The sequence below is a fragment of the Lagopus leucura genome, unplaced genomic scaffold (genome assembly GCF_019238085.1).
Source record: "Lagopus leucura isolate 7727_CA_CO unplaced genomic scaffold, USGS_WTPT01 Super-Scaffold_100060, whole genome shotgun sequence".
NCBI classification, from domain to species: Eukaryota; Metazoa; Chordata; class Aves; order Galliformes; family Phasianidae; genus Lagopus; species Lagopus leucura.
The window spans coordinates 568,149-587,422 of NW_024962306.1; the positions used below are offsets into that span (position 1 = coordinate 568,149).

Consider the following 19,274-nt stretch of genomic DNA (forward strand, 5'->3'; position numbering starts at 1 on the left):
CCCATCAATGCCAAATGCATCCACGTCATCATCAGCCCAACTCAGGGCAGGAGCCCCACCTGTGCTGCCTCCAGATGTACCAGCAAGGCTGCAGCTCGTCTTAGCATTCACATGGCAGGCCCCCAAGAACAAGGATGGGAGATGCTCACAGAGGTGCATGGGAGGTGCAAGGATATTACCCTGGGAGATGCTCACAGAAGGTCCAGCAGTTTTGCAATCAGGTCAGGGGAAGCCAAGCTCTGGCTCCCTGGAGCTCCAGCAGCCACATTCCCCATATTCCCTCTTGGGAAGGAGCCTATTTGCCAAGCAGGGCAGTAGGCAAGACCATTGTAGCATCCAACTGACAGACCACATCCCCTTGCTCAGACACAGAGATGGGCTGCCTGATAACCTGGCTTTATTCCTTGTTCCCATTCCCATCACTAGCCTGAAGGCAGGGCAGCAGGGCTGCAAATACACATGGTGAAAGCAGTGCCATAATTCAAACCTGTCCCCACTTGCTCCACCTGGGCTGAAGAAGCCTGGGCAGCTCCCCTCAGCCCTATTTGTTTCTGGATCTTAGAGAGGTTTGCTTCTTGGAGATTGAACATGACCTACATAGCCACTGAAGGACCTCCCAGACTTAGGTGAATGTGGGGCAATTCTGTACCAGCTGTGGCCATGAACTGGATCTTACCTTTTCATTCTTGGCATCGGTATCAAGCTCTGCTATTTTGGCCCACTTTTGCCAGAAGTTAGGGTCATCTAAGGAGATGTCAGTTCTGTTGCCTGATGCTACAAAGCTGGCCTGAGAGTGAGAGAAGGTGAGTGAGCAGGTTGCAGCTGTGTTCTCCAGATGTGCTTTCCCCAGCAGAGATCCCCAGTGCACTGCACCCTATGTTTACATATGTCAGAAGGCTCTTCTGTTTGCCTAAGGAAGCTGACTCTCTTTCCATTACAGTCCTGTCTGGCCTGCTGGAAATTGAGCCCGGGCTGTGCCACCTGCAAGTGGAGGGAAGCCCGATGACTCCCCAAGGACAGCAGCCAAGAGCATAGCACAGAGCCAGCCTGTTGGGCTCCTTCCTGGGAGCTGGCTGCAGGAGGCTGCTCTGGTGGGACTGTCAGGACCCCAAGGCACACAGCTCCCCATGGTGTGGCAGCACACAGCTTCTGGCATTGTGGAGGCCAGCAGCCAGGTCCTGCCACCTCTCCAGGGGTCCTGTTACAGAGCCAGGTCCTATGGCAAAAGAGAGGCTGGCCACAGGGATGGGCTGTGCTGAAGGTACCACAAAGCCTTCCCACACCCTTCTGCCCTCTCTTCTCCAGGCAGAACACCCCCAGCTCCCTCAGCCTGTCTCCATAGCGGAGGTGCTCCAGCCCTCTGAGCATCTTCATGGTCTCCTCTGGACCCACTCCAGCAGCTCTGTATCCTTGTGCCAGGGGCCCCAGAGCTGAATGCAGTACTCACAAGAACAGGGTCTCACAAGAGCAGAGTAGAGGGAGAAAATCACATCTCTGCCCTTCTGGTCGTGTCTCCCTTGACACAGACCAGGATATAGTTGGCCTTCTGGACTGCAAGTGCACACTGCCAGGCTGGCACAGCTCTCAATTCTCTCAGGCTAGCAGCCGCCTTCTCACAGCTCTGCTGATCTCCTGAGACCATTGCCATCTCCAGAGACCATGAGCCATTCCAGAGGAGAATGGCTGTCTCCGTGTTCCAACAAGGTCTTACTCCTGGGCATTCAGGGGCAGGCAGAAGAGCTTGGCCTCCAGGCGGACAGCTTCAGCCATACACAGGGAAGAGGCCACGCCAACAGGACTGAGCTACACCCCCCAGAGTGGCCCCCTCTGCCCCATGAGGCAATTTCCTTCCCACCCGAAGAGCATGACACACCTTGGCAAAGGTGGAGCCCTTCCCCTCGGACTGGATTGTGATGGTCTGCGTCCTGCGCTGCAGGATCTGGTCAATGTCCTCCTCGCAGAACTTGGATCCTTCATCCTCCTCATCCATGAGAGCACCATAGGCACCTTTCCGCAGCAGGTCCTCCACCTCCACCTTTGAGAGCTGCTGGACCTGCCCAAACACAACACCGTCACCACCCCCTACCAGCTCTGGGCACCAGCACCATGGCTCTTCTGACCCAGACCTCCCGCTGCATGAGTCCATGTCAACCAGACACAGTACCATGTGTCCACAAACCCTGTGACAGTGCAGGGGCAGCCTGCCAGGTGTGAGCCACAGTGTGAGCGTGTAGGACTGGGCATTTGCTACCCAGAAGCCTGCTGCAACTTAGCAGTCACTTGCACTTCTTCCAAGAGTTACCCAGCCTCTTTCTCTCTCCAGTCTACCTTTCTGCTTTGCCTAGTACTGCTCAATGCTCATAAAACAGCTCTGCATGGCTGAAATGGGCTGGGTGGGCTGCTAATATAGCCTACAATTTCTTCTCATGTGGGGCAGCAGGGCAGCCACACAGGCTTTGGCCTCTTAAGCTCTGGTAGGAGAGGAACAGACAGGCTGGGAATGTTGGCCAATCTGACAATGGACTGGTGCTGCAGAGAACTGTATGGTCTGGTCTGAGCTCAGGTGAGAACCATCCTACTTGAATCTGAGGCTTTTAGCTCCATGTGGGGACACAGCCCTGCACAGCTGCCCAGAGAAAACAGGGGGACAGGATGCATGGAAAGGAGACATACTCTATCTCAGAACCTCCTGCTGAACCCCGCTGATTGCTAACCTACCCCATTGGTGCCGCCCTTGCGATTGATGTCCTGCAGCACAGCCTTATCCAGGCCCAGTTTCAGGCTGGCCTTGTCGAACATCTCCCGCTCGTAGGAGTTCCTGGTGATGAGGCGATACACCTTCACTGCCTTGCTCTGCCCGATCCGGTGGCAGCGAGCTTGAGCCTAGGAGAGAGGAGGTCACAAGCTGAAACATGTGAGCCCAACATCTCCCACCTCCTGGGGCACCCCTCACTGAGCACCTGTGGCTGGGCTGGAGTAGGAGCCAGACCCACCACTCCAAGGCAAGGAAATGGGGATGAGGCTTCAGCCTTTGCTCTCCTCGACCCCTCCACCAGCAGGTACAGGCAAAGTGTTGCCCACCTGTGCTTTTAGAGCCACAGTGGGATGTTCCCCGTGATGTGTGCCAGCTCTCCAAGTGCCGCACGCCGTATCAGAGCAGCTAGGTGTATGGTCCAGCCCTGCCTGGCCCATTACCTGGAGGTCATTCTGTGGGTTCCAGTCTGAATCAAAGATGATGCAGGTGTCGGCAGCAGTAAGGTTGATGCCCAGTCCACCCGCCCGCGTGCACAGTAGGAAGACAAAGCGATCTGAGTCAGGCTTGCAGAAGCGGTCGATGGCAGCTTGGCGCAGGTTGCCACGCACCCGCCCATCGATTCGCTCATAGGTGTACCTGCTCCAAGAGGGAAGAGGTGAGAGCAGGGTCATGGCTGGGCCTGACCTCACTACAGCTACAAACCCCCTCTTGCTCCGTCCCCCCAGGCTGCGTGTGGGCATACAGTCAGCCCAAACTAGGATCAAGGGAAGGTCCTATCTCACAGAATGGTCAGGGTTGGAAGGGACCTCAAGGATCATGAAGCTCCAACCCCCTGCCACATGCAGGGCCACCAACCTCCCCATTTCATAGCAGCCCAGGCTGCCCAGGGCCCCATCCAACCTGGCCTTGAACACCTCCAGGGATGGACGGGGCATCCACAGCCTCTCTGGGCAGCTGTTCCAGCACCTCACCACTCCCTCTGTAAAGAACTTCCCCCTGACATCCAATCTCAATCTTCCCTCCCTTAACTTAAAATCATTTCCCCTTGAGCTGCTGTTATCTGCCCTTTCCAAGAGTTGATTCCACTCCTGTTTACAGGCTCCCTTTAGGTCCTGAAAGGCTGCAATGAGGTCACTCTGCAGCCTTCTTTTCTCCAGGCTGAACAAGCCCAGCTCCCTCAGCCTGTTTTCATAGGGGAGCTGCTCCAGCCCCCTGATCATCTTTTGTGGCTCCTCTGGACCTTCTCCAACAGCTTTCCATCTGGTCATCCTAGGACCAGTCCTGGGCAATGCAGAGTGGCCAGATCACATTGCCCAGCACTGGAGTCTGCACCCATTGGTGCTAACTTGTAACTCAGATCTTTCAGTACGTGGGCACAGAATGACAAAATCCCCACCCTGGACTTTTTCCACTCCAGTATCTACAGCGCAGGATGGACACGACATGGAGGAGCCGAAGTGAATGCTGAAGCTTGCACTAACCGCCTCTGAATGAGATAGTCTTCCAGGATGTCAAGGCAGCGCACCATCTGGGAGAAGATGAGCACCTTGTGCCCACCAGCAATCAGCTTGGGAAGCAGCTTGTCGATGAGCACCAGTTTTCCAGCTGCCTGGATCATCGCCTGCAGCTGGAAGTCTGGTGCCTCTGGGCTGTGTGTTTTACGGAAGTCTTCCAGGATCTTCTCCTCTGCCCCTGCCAGGTGAGAATGGATCACAGAATCACAGAAAGGCTGGGGCTAGGAAGGACCTTAAAGGTCATCTAGTTCCAACCCCAAGGGATGTATGCTCTTAGTCAGGCTGGCAGTGCAGTTGATTCCAGCTTCCTGTCTAGGGCAACAGCAAGGAAGAGAATCCTTGCAGCTGACAGATCTAGGGAGGCTGGCTAGAGATCTCCAAAAAGCCCTTACATTCCTCTGACTCTACTCCTTCTGGTCTTGCACCAGCTCTTGACAGAACACGTCACACTGGAATGCTGAAGAGGACTCCACTCTAAAATGCCCCTGAAACAGCTGTACACAGAGAACCTGGTAGGACCCTGAGGCTGGCAGTGCCCACCAGCAGGCAGCACTGCAGGGGAGCTGGGCTGCCCAGGAGGGCACCAAAGCAGATCACTGCAGGCAGAAGGCCAGAGCTGAGTGAGCCCTATGGGCAGCGACAAGTAAACCCTGCAGTGAGACCCAACCCCCAGTGCCGGCGCACAGCCCTCACCATTGATGAGATATGGGTGATTGCAGCACTTTCGCAGCTCCATCATGGTGTTGATGAGATTGGGCATGTTGTGCTGGTTGGCACCCTTGGACAGAAAGGAGAAGTTCTTCTCCAAAATGGCCCGATAGTATTTCTTCTGGATGTTGGTCAGCTCCACCTCAATGATGGTCTCCTGCTTGGGTGCCAGATTCTTCTCTACATCGTCTTTCAGCCGTCGCAGCATCATGGGCTTCAGGATGGATTGCAGCTTCTTCACCTGACAGAGCAAGAGCAGAGATTCACTGCCCTCCCTGAACGGCAAGCACACGGAGACAACAGCAGAGAGGCCTGCAATATTAGAGCCTCTCCAGGCTGGAAACCCACTATAAATGGCCCTGAAACAGCTGCTCTGACAAACAGGGCAATTTTAGGATCTGGTTTCCCTGCAGCAGGCAAGTGAACGGGCCATGAACTCTGCACAGTTCTGCTGCAGGCAGCTTTGGATACATGCGTCTGCTGCAGTAAACCAGAAGCTTCGATCACAGCTAATCAAAGCTCCATGCGTCCACGCCTGCTCCTCTAGGATGATCTTCTGCAGTCTTCACTTAAGCTAGGCACTCAAAGTGCAGTGAAGCAACCCAGGGTTCTGTGCTGCTCCCCATGACCCACACTCGAGGGGATCTCTGAGAATGGTTCTCCAAGGAAACCTGACAGAGTGACAGACACGTGGACTTACTGACTTCTTCACGCACCCTACACTCTTGCTGGACAGACAAGATGGGAAAGGTGAGTGCACTGAGCTGCCCAAGCATGCAAGGGGCAGTGGGGAACTACGCAGGGAGCAGACCCTGCCCTTGGCATGGCACATGTCGCCTCTCTCCAAAGCAGCACTGGCCTATGGCCTCTGTCATAGTTTTGCTTCTCCTGGCTGAGTCCAGGGCCTACATGTAGCACTGCACCTTGCAAAGAGCAGATCTTTAGGCACTGAGGGGTGGTGTTCACTTCCACAAAGCTTGAGTGTGTGCCAGCTGTCTCAGTGATCTGCACTAAGTCACCAGCCTCACTCTTCTAGGTACCTGCTCTTCTGTCTTCAGGTCCCCAAACTCCTCCAGGAAGGCTGTCTCTGAGGGAAACTGTTGTGGCTCCAGGAAATTCAAGAGGCTGAAGAGCTCCTCCACTGAGTTCTGCAGGGGGGTTCCTGTCAGCAGCACCTTGTGCTCCTGGGTGTACACAGAGAACAGGTTGAAGGCTGACCCACTGGTTGGGACCAAAGGGCCCCAAGATCACAACGTTCACTGTCTTCCAGCCCCAAAAGAGCACTGTGTGACCAAGAGGCAAAGGAACACCCAGAGCGGCTCCTTGGACACAGTGCTGACCCAGATGATGTCTTGTGGTTCCCAGGATGCTCCCCAGGATGTGCAACAGTCTGGCTGTGCAGCAAGAACAGCCAACACTGAGATCCCCCACGCTGCCTCCACAGCTCAGCCCTACCCTGGCATGAGCCCCTCGGTAGGGCTGTGCTGGCACGTGGACAAAGCCCAAGACTCCATGCACATAGGGGCAAGACTTTTTTCTGGTAGATCAGAGCACTGTTCTGAATGGTGCCTCCCAGGCTCACCAGCTGCTCTGCCTCAGCATTGCCAGAGACCTGGACATCCACTCATTGCTCAGGCTAATCCTCCTGCTAGACCTGATGTCGGTAACATCCTCAAGAGTCACCTGCTATGAAAAGAGGGCAAATGACTTGGTCCAGCTGCAGGTCAGTGTGACCCAGCTGGGTAGGAAAGGGTCACAGAATATCTTAGTTTGGAGGGGACCCTAATGATCACCTCATTCCAACAGGCAGGATTGCCAACTTCCAGATCAGGCTGCCCAGGATTCCACCCAACCTGGCCTTGAATGCCTCCAGAGATGGGGCATCCACAACTTCCCAGGGCAACACGTTCCAGCACCTCATCATCCTCTGAGTAAAACATTTCCCCAGACATCTAACCTAAATCTCCCCTCTCTTAATTTAAAGCCATTCCTCCTTGTCCTGTCACTATCAGACCACGTAAAAATTTGGTCCCCTTCCTGTTTGTAAGTTCCCTTCAAGTACCAGAAGGCCATGATGCCATTTCCCTGGAGCCTTCCCTTCTCCAAGTTAAACAAGCACAACTCCCTCAGCCTATCTTCATAGGAGAGGTGCTCCAGCCCTCCAATCATCTTCAAAGCTCTCCTCTGGACCTGCTTCAACAGCTCACAGCCCTGCTGTGTTGGGGCCCCAGACATGTACACAGCACTCCAGACGGGGCCAATAGGCCTGATGGCCCTCTTCTCAGCAAATAGGTGTGAAGGACGTGAACATCCAAATCTCTTCCCTGAGCAGCTCACTGACCCCTTTTTCATCACACACGGTCCTGCACCGCTATCCCTGGCACAGATTAGTCCCATGTTCGCAAAGGATTAAGAGAACACCTTAAATATGGCAGCCCTGCTCACTGCAGGGTACAAGGCACGCCACAGGCAAAGGATGTTGCACATAGCTGCTCAGCCACTATCTCTGTATGCTGAAGCAGTCCAAAGCTGTGCTGTGTGGCCAGCTAGTGCTCTGTCAGGGAGTGCACGCAGATGCAAGGACATAGGAGGAGTCATCCAGCTGTGGGTTAGTATTCCACTTCAGCAAAAAAAATGTCACCATACAGGTCACCAGTTCCCCACCCATCAAAGGGTCCTCCTTCATTAGTGCTGCTTTAGCAACTAAGTGGCTTCCAAACAATCCTCCCCTCTGAGACAGGGAGATCTCAGCTCTGGCCCTGGGACTAAGCAGCTGGCAGAGACGTTGCTTGGCATTGCCACCTCTGACCCACCCTACTCATATGAATCTGAGCAGGACATGCTCACCAGGGCCATAAGTTTCAGCCCCTCCAGCAGCTTGCAGTTCCTGTTCTTCAGGCGATGCGCCTCATCAATGACCACACAGCGCCACTGGATCTTCTTCAGCTCTGGGCAGTCAGCAAGGATCATCTCAAAGGTGGTGATAACCACCTGGAACTTGAAGATCCCAGGCAGAGGGTTGCCCTAGGGAGACATAAACCATACACAGCGCTTGACTCCTGCAGGGCAGCAGGACGCTGTCTCACACCCTGGCAGTCCACAGAGGCTGGACACCATAACAATGTTAGCTTCTGAATCCTACTTGGGATTCTCTCACATTCACCTCCCTCAAGCAGTGGGCAGGTTCCTGCAAGCCTCCATGCTGGCTGCAGACTGCATGCCTCCAAACCAGGCACTGCTTCAAGGCAAAATAATCAAGCCCGAACAACAGCTGTGGCTGGGACTCAGCTGTATTTTCCCCTTTCTGCTTGAACTGGATCTTTTCTTCACTCATACACAGTGCCACCAAAGGGGTCCTTAAAAGATACCACAAGCCCCATGTGCAACTCAGTGCTTCCTCAGTAAAGGAAGTCAGAATCGGAGGACACATCCTGGGAGTGCTGCATGCATCAGTCACCTGTGTGTCCCTGTACACCATCTCATACTGTTGGATCATCTGCCGGCTGATCTGGCTGCCGTGGTACACGATGGCATTCATCTCTGTCCAGGTGCGAAACTCCCTCTCCCAGTTAGTGATGGTGGAGAGGGGAGCGATGATGAGGAAGGGGCCGTGGATGCCCATCAGGAAGATTTCTGAGAGGAAGGTGATTGATTGGATTGTCTTCCCCAGCCCCATCTCATCAGCCAGGATGCAGTTCTTCCTGCAGATATGGGCAAGGACAGGTTAATGTGGCCCTCAGGGGCAAGAACCACTCTGTCACTAGCCCTTCAATGTGCTGTCAAGCATGTCACCTCCATGCACACCTGACTCCGTGGTGTGGGAGACATCAGGTCAGTGGCCCAAAGTGGTCTGGGTAAGCCAGACCATCCAACCTCTTCCAGATGATGGACTCGAAGTTAGTGTGAAAGAAGCTGTCTTTTGGGTGCACTCTAGCTTGTGAACAAAACCTGCTGATGCTGAGAACATGCATGCTTCTGCATTTCTCCCACAAAAATGAGTCATCAGAAGTCTGACCAATACCAAACATCAGCTGTATTTCAGACCCATACTATCACCACAGAGAAACATTCCTAAAGACTCCATTGCAAGGCTAACACAAACACAGCTGCTGAGGCCACTGCCCATCAGCTCCAGCACTGGCAGCTCTCAGCAGCTGCAGTCAGGCCCCTGCTTGTCACCTCGACTCCTGCAAAGGCATGTGCCAGCGCCCCTCACGGGAGCCCAGAGCTCCAGCCCCTCCTCACCTGTTATACCAGTTAAAGAGCAGCCAGTTCATTCCCTCCAGCTGATATTCCCGCAGCTGGTTGCTATTCTTATACTCTCGGGACTTCTCCAGTTTCTGCCAGGACTCAGATGCTGGGCGCTCCTAGCAGGAGAGAGAAGGAGCAAGACTCATGGAGAGGAAAAGGCAAATGTTCAGTGTGGCCAGGCCCTGATTTTGGGACTGGGCACCAGGACAATGCTTCAAAACATTCAGCAGATTCGCAGAGAGGTCTTGGCCTCTGGATCCCACCCGCAAATCCCACCCGCTAACACCTCCAGAGGGGAGGATATGGGGCTTGCACTGAAGTAGCAGGGACAAGAAGGTGACCACTGTTAGACCTTGACAAAACACAGACAGTCCCTTCCTGCCCAGGGCAGCAGTTGCCAGCTGGGTACGTTACCTCTGGGTACGTTACCATGTGCTTGATTTCTGGAGGGATTTGGAGGGCTTCAAACTCTTTTATCTTCCCTGGGTCAACATCCTCCTCCAGCTCCCAGGTGCTCTCCTCATAGGGCAGCGAGCACCACTTCACCAGGTAGTGAGTCACCTCCTGCAGCACATAGAGAGGCTTGTAGACCAGAGTAGGGCTCACGGCTGCTCAGCCCCACGGCATGGGCACAGGCTGCAACTGAGACTGAATCACTGCAATGCTCAATGGCCCTTGTATTACCCCAGTGCCAGGGGGCCCCCAGAAGTAGGGTCTGAGCTGTGCAAAGCTGGAAAGGCAAGTTGATGAGAGATGACGTGATGTGTGTGCTGGATCCAGTTGTCCTGCTGAACCTCCCTCCCCCTCTGGGGTAGGTGAGTGATGCAGCCACTTACCTCTCCGGTGTCAGGGTCCTTCGTGTGAGCCACCTCCAGAATTCGATCTACCTCCACATAGTCTGGGTTAAACAAATCCTCATCAGGCTGTGACAGCAAAAGGAGAGGTAAGTTCAAGGTGATTCGAGGGTTAAACAGATGGTGGGCATGAGAAAACAACTGCGGGACATCTGTCCCCAGCATGCTGCTTGCTGTGTGCAGCACATCAAGTGCCCATGGACACAGGTACGTGACATCTGCCTCTGGGCAGGGAGGATGCAGAAGCCCTGCAGAAGGCAAAGCCCTCGCTTTGGAGCGGTTGCTGGCCCTGTGCTGCCCTTGCTGGGAGGCAGAACTGTCCACTCCAGCGCATCTGGCCCTGAGGCACAAAGACTCGAGCTGTGTGCTCCAGCTTATATACAGCATCCAGAGCTGTGGCTGCCACAGACCAGAACTGCACACGGCACCACCTGGGTCCCTGCAGCTGTTCCCTCATGGAGCTCAGTTCCTCTGCAAGGAATGACACCTTGTTCCCTCCGCCTCTCTCTTCTTCCCCGCTTTCTACTCAGCATACACCAGCGGCAACTGCTCAGGAGGGAAGGGAAAGCCTGGGGAGGAGTGGGCTTTAGAGTAGCAGTTGTCCTTGGGTAGAGGCGTCTAGGGCTTGGGAATAAGAAAAAATAGGCTTCTGTGTTCACAGCTCCCCAAGCAAAGCTTAGTCACAGGAAAGAGCAGTTGCTCTTTGTTAAACTGTCAGTGGAACAGTGCATCCAACATATGCCTTTTCTTTGCATCCTGGGAAAGTCCCAAACAGACTCAGGATTGAGAAATTAAACACACACTCCCCTGAGTTTGCAATTACTTCCATGGAGAAATGTTCATAGACCACCAACCTAGTTCACATTATAAGGGGCAGTCTGAGGAGATCCAACAACTATCTTTGGAACAGAAAGATAAATGATAGAACACCTTCCATACTAAACAAGATTAATCTGCTTATATAGCAAAGCAGACAGCAGTGGCCCTACACCCAGGTATTTATAGGTCTCTCTCCCCTCTGCCCCATCACAAGCTGTTCCCATACAGTGAAAGCACCATCAGCACTGTGTGCTGCCTTCCTTCCCATTCAGCAATGCTGCCAGGGTTGGCAGTGACCAGCAAGGGCTATCTGTCAACCTGCCCATACTTCCTCTGCTGACACCAGGGGTGTTCAGGGCACTGTCATGGCTTGCTCAGCCACAGCTCTGGCCCAGCTGTGCCAGGGAAGGGAATGGCTGCCTGCTGCACTCAGCTCTCACCTCTGTAAAAATATGCTTCATCTGAGCCTGCTTGTTTCGGAAGCGCTTTATCTTCTGGGATATCCGGGGGTCCTTCTCCAGCTCCTCCAGAGTTGCCCACTTACAGTGCAGGTAGGAGCTGCAGAGGGAAAAAAATCAACAAAAGGTGACCAAAGAGGTCCTGGGGAAATGATCCTATCCACCACAAAGACAAACAAGGTGCTCCCAGAGACCCACGGAACACCCAGCTCATGCCTCGCCACATGGGGCCTCAGGCCAGAGAAAGCCATGGACAAGACTCAGCACTGCAGCTGCGGTGGCTGCCTTGTTCCCCACAGCCTGGGCAGCTCAGGAGAGCAGCAGCAGCAGCAAGGCCAGAGCTGCAGCTGGGGCTGAGACAGAGGTGAGAGCACACAGAGCACAGTGCTGCACATGGAATGTACACCACTGCAGCACAGAGCACCACAACGCTGCACGTACAAGTTTCTGTACTTGACGTAGAACTCCTCCATCTCGAATGTCAGGCCTCCAGGATGAGTCTGAAACCAAGGGAAGGAAAATTAGTGGCATCCAGAGCCTGTGCAGAACATGGGGGGCGGGAGGGGCATTCTCAGCTGCGGACCCCAGGCAGGCTGCGTCTCACAGTTAGCAATGATGGCCAGGCACAGCATAGTGCTCGCTCTGAGGCTCAGTGGCCCTGAGGAGCACGGTGCTATACCAGCCTTGAAGACGAGAGTCACAAACACCTGGTGACCAGTCCAGGTCTGACTCCTCTCCACAGGCTTCCTGGTGCCCCAGGACAGGAGAAGCACTGCACTTGTTCCCAGCCCAGAGAGGTGATGGTCTGAGCACACCCCACCACCCCCTTGCAAGGCACAGGTGCAGGAACAGCACAGAGACAAGGACTCCTGCTGCATAACCTGTGCCTGACGAACAAAGACAGCCAGGTCTCCTCCCCTCTCTGTCCAAAGACCTCCAGCCCTATTGGCATCTATGCCACTCACCTCCTTCTGCACCATCCTTGAGGCAAGGATCTTCTCAATGATATTGGCATCATCCTCAGGAGGCTCCTGGTGACAGTGGAAAGAGAGCAGAGAGTTGTTTTCTCAGCTTGTTGTCTGGCATCACCCTACCACAGAGCAGTTGCTCTTCCTCTGCAAGCTCACCAGCCCAGAAAAGAGGAAGCTTGGGAGCTTCTCTGCCAAGACTCACAGAAGCAAGGTACTCCATCACTGCCACCTGCCCATGGCCACAGCACACGCAAGGGGACAGAACCAGGAAGGACTTTAGGCCTACTGTGAGGAAATTCTCCCTGAGGCTGCAGAGACCTTCTGGCGGTCACCATGGGCACCCACTCCACAAAGTTGTGCTGGAGGTGTTCCTAACACAATCCTGCTCCCAGCCCCGAGATGGCAGGCACAAAACAAGCAGGGAGTCTGAGGCCCTCTCAGTAACGCTCTGTGGCACAGGATCCAGGGAGGAAAACTGCAAGCTCAGGCCATGGAGAGGACAGCTCTGGAACCTCAGGGCTCCCTTCTTGTCCTGCTGGGTCAATCCTGGTGCCAGGAGCAGCCGTAGTCAGCACTGGCAGAGCCTGAGGGAAAGAGCCCAGAGCAGGTCCTCAGCTCAGCCTGGTTGTGATGCCTGCCCTCACAGCTCATCTGGAGCTGGGCACACCGAGGTGGGTGTCCAAGACTAAATACAATGAGAAGCAGGCTTGCAGCATGGACACCTGACACAGGCAATCCATTCCCAATTGCTGTTTTGAAAATCTCACTTGAAGAGTTCACTGGTGGAAGCCTGTTGGGGCCCCAGGCAGCTGCTGAAGGAAAGGGCAACACGTCCTGAGGGCAGCCCTCCAGATAGGGCTGGGGCATCAGGCCAGGTCTTACTGGCTCAGCAGCAGGTCTGGCTAATAGCCACACCAAATGATAAAAGGGACTAGGGAGGGACAAGAACACCAGGACAACAATTAGTGACTGTTATTAATATCTGGCAGCTTTGTTGGTGACCACAGAAAGGCAGTGAGCTGCAAGCATCTGGTACACAGGCCAGCAGGAAGGAAGAACAAGATCAGTGTGCAGAGAAGGAAGCGCAATGAGCTTCACACCATGGTGACTCCAGTTGGTCCCTGCCACGCTGTCCATGTCCCTGCCACATTGCCCAGCAGAGCAGGTTTGTGGCAGGTGTCAAGCTGAGCATCTCTACAATCAGAAGGACTGATGAAGAGCAGCAATGTGCACAGAAAACAATGATCTGGCACCCTCAAAGCCTTTGGCTGTCAGCCAAAATACTGGGTTAACCTCAATGGCAAGAGCTACAGAAACAGAAGCCAAAGGTGGGCAGAGGCAGAGGGTTGGTCATGCATTCAGGTACAACTCCAGCTAAAGAACATGTCCCACAGGCCTTACTCTCCCAGCAGGAGGAGGCAGTTTGGACCTCACCTAACCCCCAGTGCACTCAGACCTCCTGCTGGCACACTCCTACATGCACACTGCTGCCCCATTCTTGCAGAAGGATCCTACACTTCCTCGAATCCCACAGCGACACTCTTGGGACACCCTGACATGCAGGAAGCCCCACCACCACAGTCCCACCTCCAGCCCTACCTCAGCCTGCCATGCCAGAGTGGAGGCAGAGAGTGCAGAGGTTCGCCCGGCTCCCAGCACAGCTATCGTCTCGCCATCATCATCCACCACCTTGAAATCCAGGTCCTCGTTGTACTTCCTCCTCTTCACCTGCCGGCCAGAGCGTCGTTTCTGTGTATGGGATGAAAGAGGTAATCATGGGGAAACAAGCAGCCCGAGTACCTCCCTTGCCTGGCATGGGGATGGAAGCCTGAGGAAAGAGAGCCCCAGGGCTGCCTGATCTCCAGACCATCCATCCTCTGCACAGGTGGGGTGGAGGTGGTGGGAAAGAAGAGGGCACCATGAGATGTAAGCCCCTGCGCTGCTGCCACAGGTAGAGCAGCTGCTATCAGTGCTGTGCAAGGCCCCACCTGTGCCTTGGAGCAGGGTGCCTAGCCTGCACAGTACTGCTGGCCCCTAGGCCACACTCAGCAGAGCCCTGCAGGGATGCTCCGCAGCCTTCTCATGCCATCCTGGGGAGGGGCACTGCCAGAAGGCACAGGGTAATGCCCAGCTCTTTTCCTACTAAGATGCAGCCAGGATTTTCCCAGCCAAGGGTTTGGGGCCATACCTGGCTGTCAGCCGACTCCGCAGACTCCTCAGGGCTCTGTACTGATGGGCTCAGAAGATCCTGATCCAAATCCAAGCTGTCCACTGGGATCTCATTTTTCCTCTTCCCTTTCTTCTTCTTCTCTACAGGGGTGGGCCCCTGCTCCTTGCTGCCAGGACAGACCAACAGATAGACCTTGCTCCTTGCTGCCAGGACAGACTGATGGTCAGATACTGCTCTGAGGTCCTGGGAGGAGCCAGAAGGCATTTCTGGTTCTGCTCCAAAATGCTCCTCCCTCCTCTACCAAGGGCAGCACAGGGCTCCCAGGGCCTCCCCCAGCACTGGACATATCAGCACAGCACAGCCAGCAGTGGTGGCAGTTTGTCTTCTCTTTGATCATCATCAAGTATTTCCAGCTGATTCTAGCACACCAGGACAAAAGGGTCCAACTGCACAGGACTTGGGGAGCGGCACCACAGGGGCTACTGGAGATGGGGTTCTGCTCACTGCCAGTCTGCACAGCTCCTGGGACCTGGGAGACAGGCTGAATGCTGTGACAGAGATGGGGCAAGGAGCCAGGAGGTGCCAGGCAAGCATCTCCCCACCCAACTGGGGGGCACAGCCATCCTTACCCACTGCAACAAACACTGCTAGGAGAAAGATTTTCAGGAGTTGCTGCCTGTCCCTGGGCTGAGCAAGAAGCCTGGGAGCAGAGCTATCTACTTCTCTCACCAGCAGCCCCTCCACATTTAAGACTTGCACAGCTGCAGAGAACAGTGGGTTTCAAAGCCCCGTTGAGGTTTCGTCTCCATTTTCATGAGACAATCATGCTTGTCTGGGGCCAGCAAAAGCCACACAGTTAAAAATCTGCTGTTCAGGCCAAATTTGACCTGACTGTAGCAGCAGTTCAATTAGAGGCCCTGAAAATGCACAGAGAGCATTGCTTCCACCCGAGCAATAACTCCTGAGATACTGATTTGCAAGTCACAATTAACAACTGCTTCATTCATGAGCCAGTAGTTGGCTGTGATTAGAAATAATTTAGAAGAAATTATGCCACCATTATCTGCCACTTAGAGGACTCCCAGCAATCAATCCCTCCGCACGGAGCGCCCGCCCCACCAGTCGCATGCTTGGCGTGGGGCTCTCCCACTGGTGTCCCACATCCCCAGCCTTCTCCACGGCTGGGAGCGGGCTTCCCATTCCACCTCAGGGTGTCTGCTCCCAGCACCCGTTCCTGCTTCAGGTGGGTTTGTTTGCTGTCTGCTGAGCCACAGGCCAAGGCAACCATGAGAGAGTCTCATAACAGGCCCTGCCTTGCTTTCTGCAGCAGCCCCCAGACTGCAGCTGGGGTGACCCCACCACATCCCCCTGCCTGGCCAACCAGGCCAGAGCCACGGCAGGCAGGTCACGCTGTCGCAGGCTGCCTTTAGCACTGTGTGAAGGCATTGCTGGCAACCAAAGGACCTTCCAGGTGGCAGCAGGCTCCTGGACGACAGCTGGACCCCAGCCTCCAAGGTCTGCTCTTTCCCAAGCCTCCCTCCGCTGGCCTGGACCCCAAGGTTCCACCACGGGTGGATGTGTATGAACCACCCACACGGCAGTTTCTTGCAGGCGCAGCGGAGGCGGCACTAGAAAAGGCTGCCAGCGGCATCCTTCATCTCTGGCAAAGGTTGAAACAAGCTGCCTTCAAGGCCTCCAGTTCGGCCTCCTGCCAGGAAAGGCCACAGCAGGCCTGTGTGCCGGGCACGAGGCCAGGCTGGGCTTGGCGCCAGGCTGGAGGCTCCAGGAGAGCAGCATGCTCACACATCCTGCAGGACACGGTGACCACACCGCCTGGCTGGCCCATGGGCCACATAGAGCAAACAGAAATCCTGCTTTTTGGAAACAGGGAGAGTTAAGGGCAGGCGCTGACCCTGCAGGTGCTCTGAGACTGAGACTGCAGTTTGTCCTTCCTAAGAAAAGCACAATCCTTCTGGGCACTGAGTGCTGCCTCTGCACGTGCCTCATCCTTCTCTTCCTTCCCACTGCTCCAGCTCTACTCCCTAGCTCCCTGCTCGACCTGTCACCCACATCTCATCAGTCCATGACATGGGGCCAGGCATCCTTTGTGCGCAGAGCACTGGGTTTGAGGGTGAACAGAAGAGGCAGCACTAAGCAGCTCAGCTGTGGGTGCTCCACCAGGGGCAGAGCCCAGCTCTCACCTGCTGAGCTCCCCACCAGCCTGCTGTGGGAGCTGTGCTGCCCCATACAATCCACCTAAGCCCTGGGCATGGCCGCCCTGGCACAACCTCTCCTCCACCCACAAGAAAGCTACAAAGGAGCTAGAGCCCCTGCGGAGGGGAAGATCTGGGGCTCCATCCCATCCTGCACACAGACAGCCGTGGCAGGAGGGAGGCAGGTGGGTGGATGCAGTGGACCCTGGGAAGCCCATTCTTGGTGACTGTTTCCAGGAAAGTTCCTTCAAGCAGCTCTACCAAACTGGTGTCTTCCAACAAAGAAAGGTTTTGATGAAAAAATCCGAGCCGGATCCCATACTAATCTCGTTTCTGGCACAAATACATTCATCCTATGGGTTATTTACAGCACTAGAGAAGGGCCCAGCTCCAATCAATAAGCCTGCCTTGTACAGGACTCTCCACAAACACAGAAAGTCCTTGACAGTAAATCAAATGATGCCAGTTGACACCAGCTCTGCTTTCTGCACACATTCCCAATTAAAAAGAAATCAGAGCTCCTCTTCTGTCCAGTGATGTTAATTAATAGGATGAGGAATTACCAGAGGCAGTGGTGTTCGGCTGTGCAGTACAAGGGAGCCCTCAGCCACAGCTCTGCTAAGAGCCCACGGCCTCTGTAGGGGGGCAGTCCCTGCCCCAGGGTGCACCCCACATCAGCCCCTGGAGCCCACAGCCCTTGCCAGTCACCGAGCCCAGGTCACAGCAGCACCCACCTGCTCTTCTTGGGCCTTGTTCTGGGGCCAGGCTCAGAGCCGCTCTTCCTGTCTTTAGGCTCCTTGGGAGCTTTGGGTTCCCGAGGTTTCCGGGGCTTCTTGGTCACCTCCCTCTGCTTGGGCTCCTTCTGCTTCTTGGGCTCCTTGGCCTTTTTAGGCTCTTTTGGTTCTTTAGGCTCTCTTCTCCTCTTTGGTTTCACCTCCACAGTTGCTTTTTCTCCTCCTTCCTGCTCTCCCAAATCCTTTTTCTTCCGTTTCTTCTTCACCCCCGTGCCCACAGCCCCAGTGTCCTGCATCCCGTTCTGGGCGCTTGGCCGCCGCAGCGGAGCCCCGTCAGGCTGCTCCTCAGGGCACAGGCACTGCCCACCTGCCTCTGTGGCCGTCACCCTGTGGGTCTGCTGCTCCTCGCTGCCGGCCAAGGGGCCCTGCGCCTTGCACTCCCAGGTGTCCGAGGCATCCGACATTGGGGAGCGGCTCAGCACTTTTAAGCTGGGTGGCTGCAGAGAGAACAGAACGGCAGCACGTGAAGCAAACCCCACAGACAGAAGCAGCACATGTTTGCAGAGGGGATACCGCTGTACGCCCAGCAAAGCTTCCCGTGCCAGAGCGCTACATGAGCTGTGCCCCTTGATGTGTGGCAGACCTGCTGCCACCCGACACAGAGCTCCACGGGCAGGAGTCCCGGCCCTGCTGGATGGTGGCACAGCAGGACAGGACGCAGACCTCAGCCTGACATCTCTCCTGCATCCCCAGGCACAGCACCAGACCAAATGCCCTCCTAGGAGCATGGTGCTCCCTGCGCCATCACCATGGCCCTTCCTGGAAGGCACGGTCAGCCCAGGGCCTCTGCAGGGGACAACCAGCGACTCCCGCTCTACAGGAGCACCAGGGCTCGTGAAAACTAGAATGCATCTAGCAGTAAGAGCTTTTTGTCCCAAAACGCAGAACTGCCCCATTTTTCCCACAAAGACATCTCTTCCCTATCTTACAGCAATTACATCCCAGGGGCAGAGCCCAGCTCCTATAGCTGGAAAGGAGCCTGGGAACCATGGGGCTGCGGTGCGCTGTAGGGCCCTCCCAGCACCCCACATCCTCCTGCCCAAGGCCAGGACAGCTGCTTCCCTTGAGGGCAGGGCCTGTCCTGAAGCAGCCTCCAGCACCCTGGAACGCCCAGCCCCATCCAGCTTCTTGGGTATTCCAGAGTTGCTGGGGTTTGTAAATATTTACATCCCATTGGCTGAGGCTGGATTCACAGTGGTCACCCATTCACCGTGGTCCAAGCATAGAGCACTCTGCACACTCACTGCTAATTTGGATCAGCAAAAGCACTGTGGTAGCACAGAGTGGCCCTGCCAGGCTGCCCCGCTAATGAGCAGCAGAGCACCAATACCCACATGGCACTGTGCCCTGGGCAGCCAAGAGAAACTCTCCTCCTGCAGGGAGAAACACTGCACTACAGGTGCTGCCTCTGAGCCTGGGCTGAACAACGGGGTCAGCCTCAGCCACAGCCTTTGCACTTCTTAGATCTTGCAGGCTGCCCAAGCTGGGGATCAGCTGGAACAATGTAGTGGATTAGTTACAAAGCGCGCAGACCCCATGAGAATGGATCTCCTTTTGATCCTGCACTGAACAGCAGCCAAGCACAGATACCATATAGAGCCAGTCAATAGCATCCCAGCATGGCAGCAGGGTGAGCTGCTCCCAAGCCAAGATCAGTCCCACACCGAGCTATGATGGCCAGGCATGGGGGGCCGCTCATGCATCACCTCTTCACAGAAAGTCAGCACTCCGTGCCCGAGCTGTGTGACACCCGCACGTGGCCACAGG

At 55.2% G+C, this 19,274-nt stretch overlaps 1 protein-coding gene across 8 annotated transcripts in view; it reads right to left on the bottom strand.

Annotated features, from left to right (window-relative positions):
- Positions 1-19,274, bottom strand: part of CHD6 (chromodomain helicase DNA binding protein 6) — a 58,512-nt gene that overhangs the window by 31,539 nt on the left and 7,699 nt on the right. For 5 of the 8 annotated variants that reach the window (XM_042886623.1, XM_042886624.1, XM_042886622.1 and 2 more), the window contains exons 3-20: positions 17,448-17,944; positions 14,519-14,666; positions 13,930-14,079; positions 12,325-12,390; positions 11,801-11,859; positions 11,342-11,459; positions 10,065-10,151; positions 9,643-9,792; positions 9,223-9,344; positions 8,435-8,678; positions 7,825-8,001; positions 6,018-6,161; positions 4,963-5,218; positions 4,237-4,447; positions 3,196-3,391; positions 2,719-2,883; positions 1,874-2,053; positions 677-787 (exon numbers count right to left, since the gene is read on the bottom strand). In XM_042886623.1, the coding sequence (XP_042742557.1) occupies positions 677-787; positions 1,874-2,053; positions 2,719-2,883; positions 3,196-3,391; positions 4,237-4,447; positions 4,963-5,218; positions 6,018-6,161; positions 7,825-8,001; positions 8,435-8,678; positions 9,223-9,344; positions 9,643-9,792; positions 10,065-10,151; positions 11,342-11,459; positions 11,801-11,859; positions 12,325-12,390; positions 13,930-14,079; positions 14,519-14,666; positions 17,448-17,944 (3,081 nt within the window). The remainder of the gene's footprint in view (positions 1-676; positions 788-1,873; positions 2,054-2,718; positions 2,884-3,195; positions 3,392-4,236; positions 4,448-4,962; positions 5,219-6,017; positions 6,162-7,824; positions 8,002-8,434; positions 8,679-9,222; positions 9,345-9,642; positions 9,793-10,064; positions 10,152-11,341; positions 11,460-11,800; positions 11,860-12,324; positions 12,391-13,929; positions 14,080-14,518; positions 14,667-17,447; positions 17,945-19,274) is intronic. The other 3 variants (XM_042886625.1, XM_042886628.1, XM_042886626.1) reach the window with 1 other exon arrangement.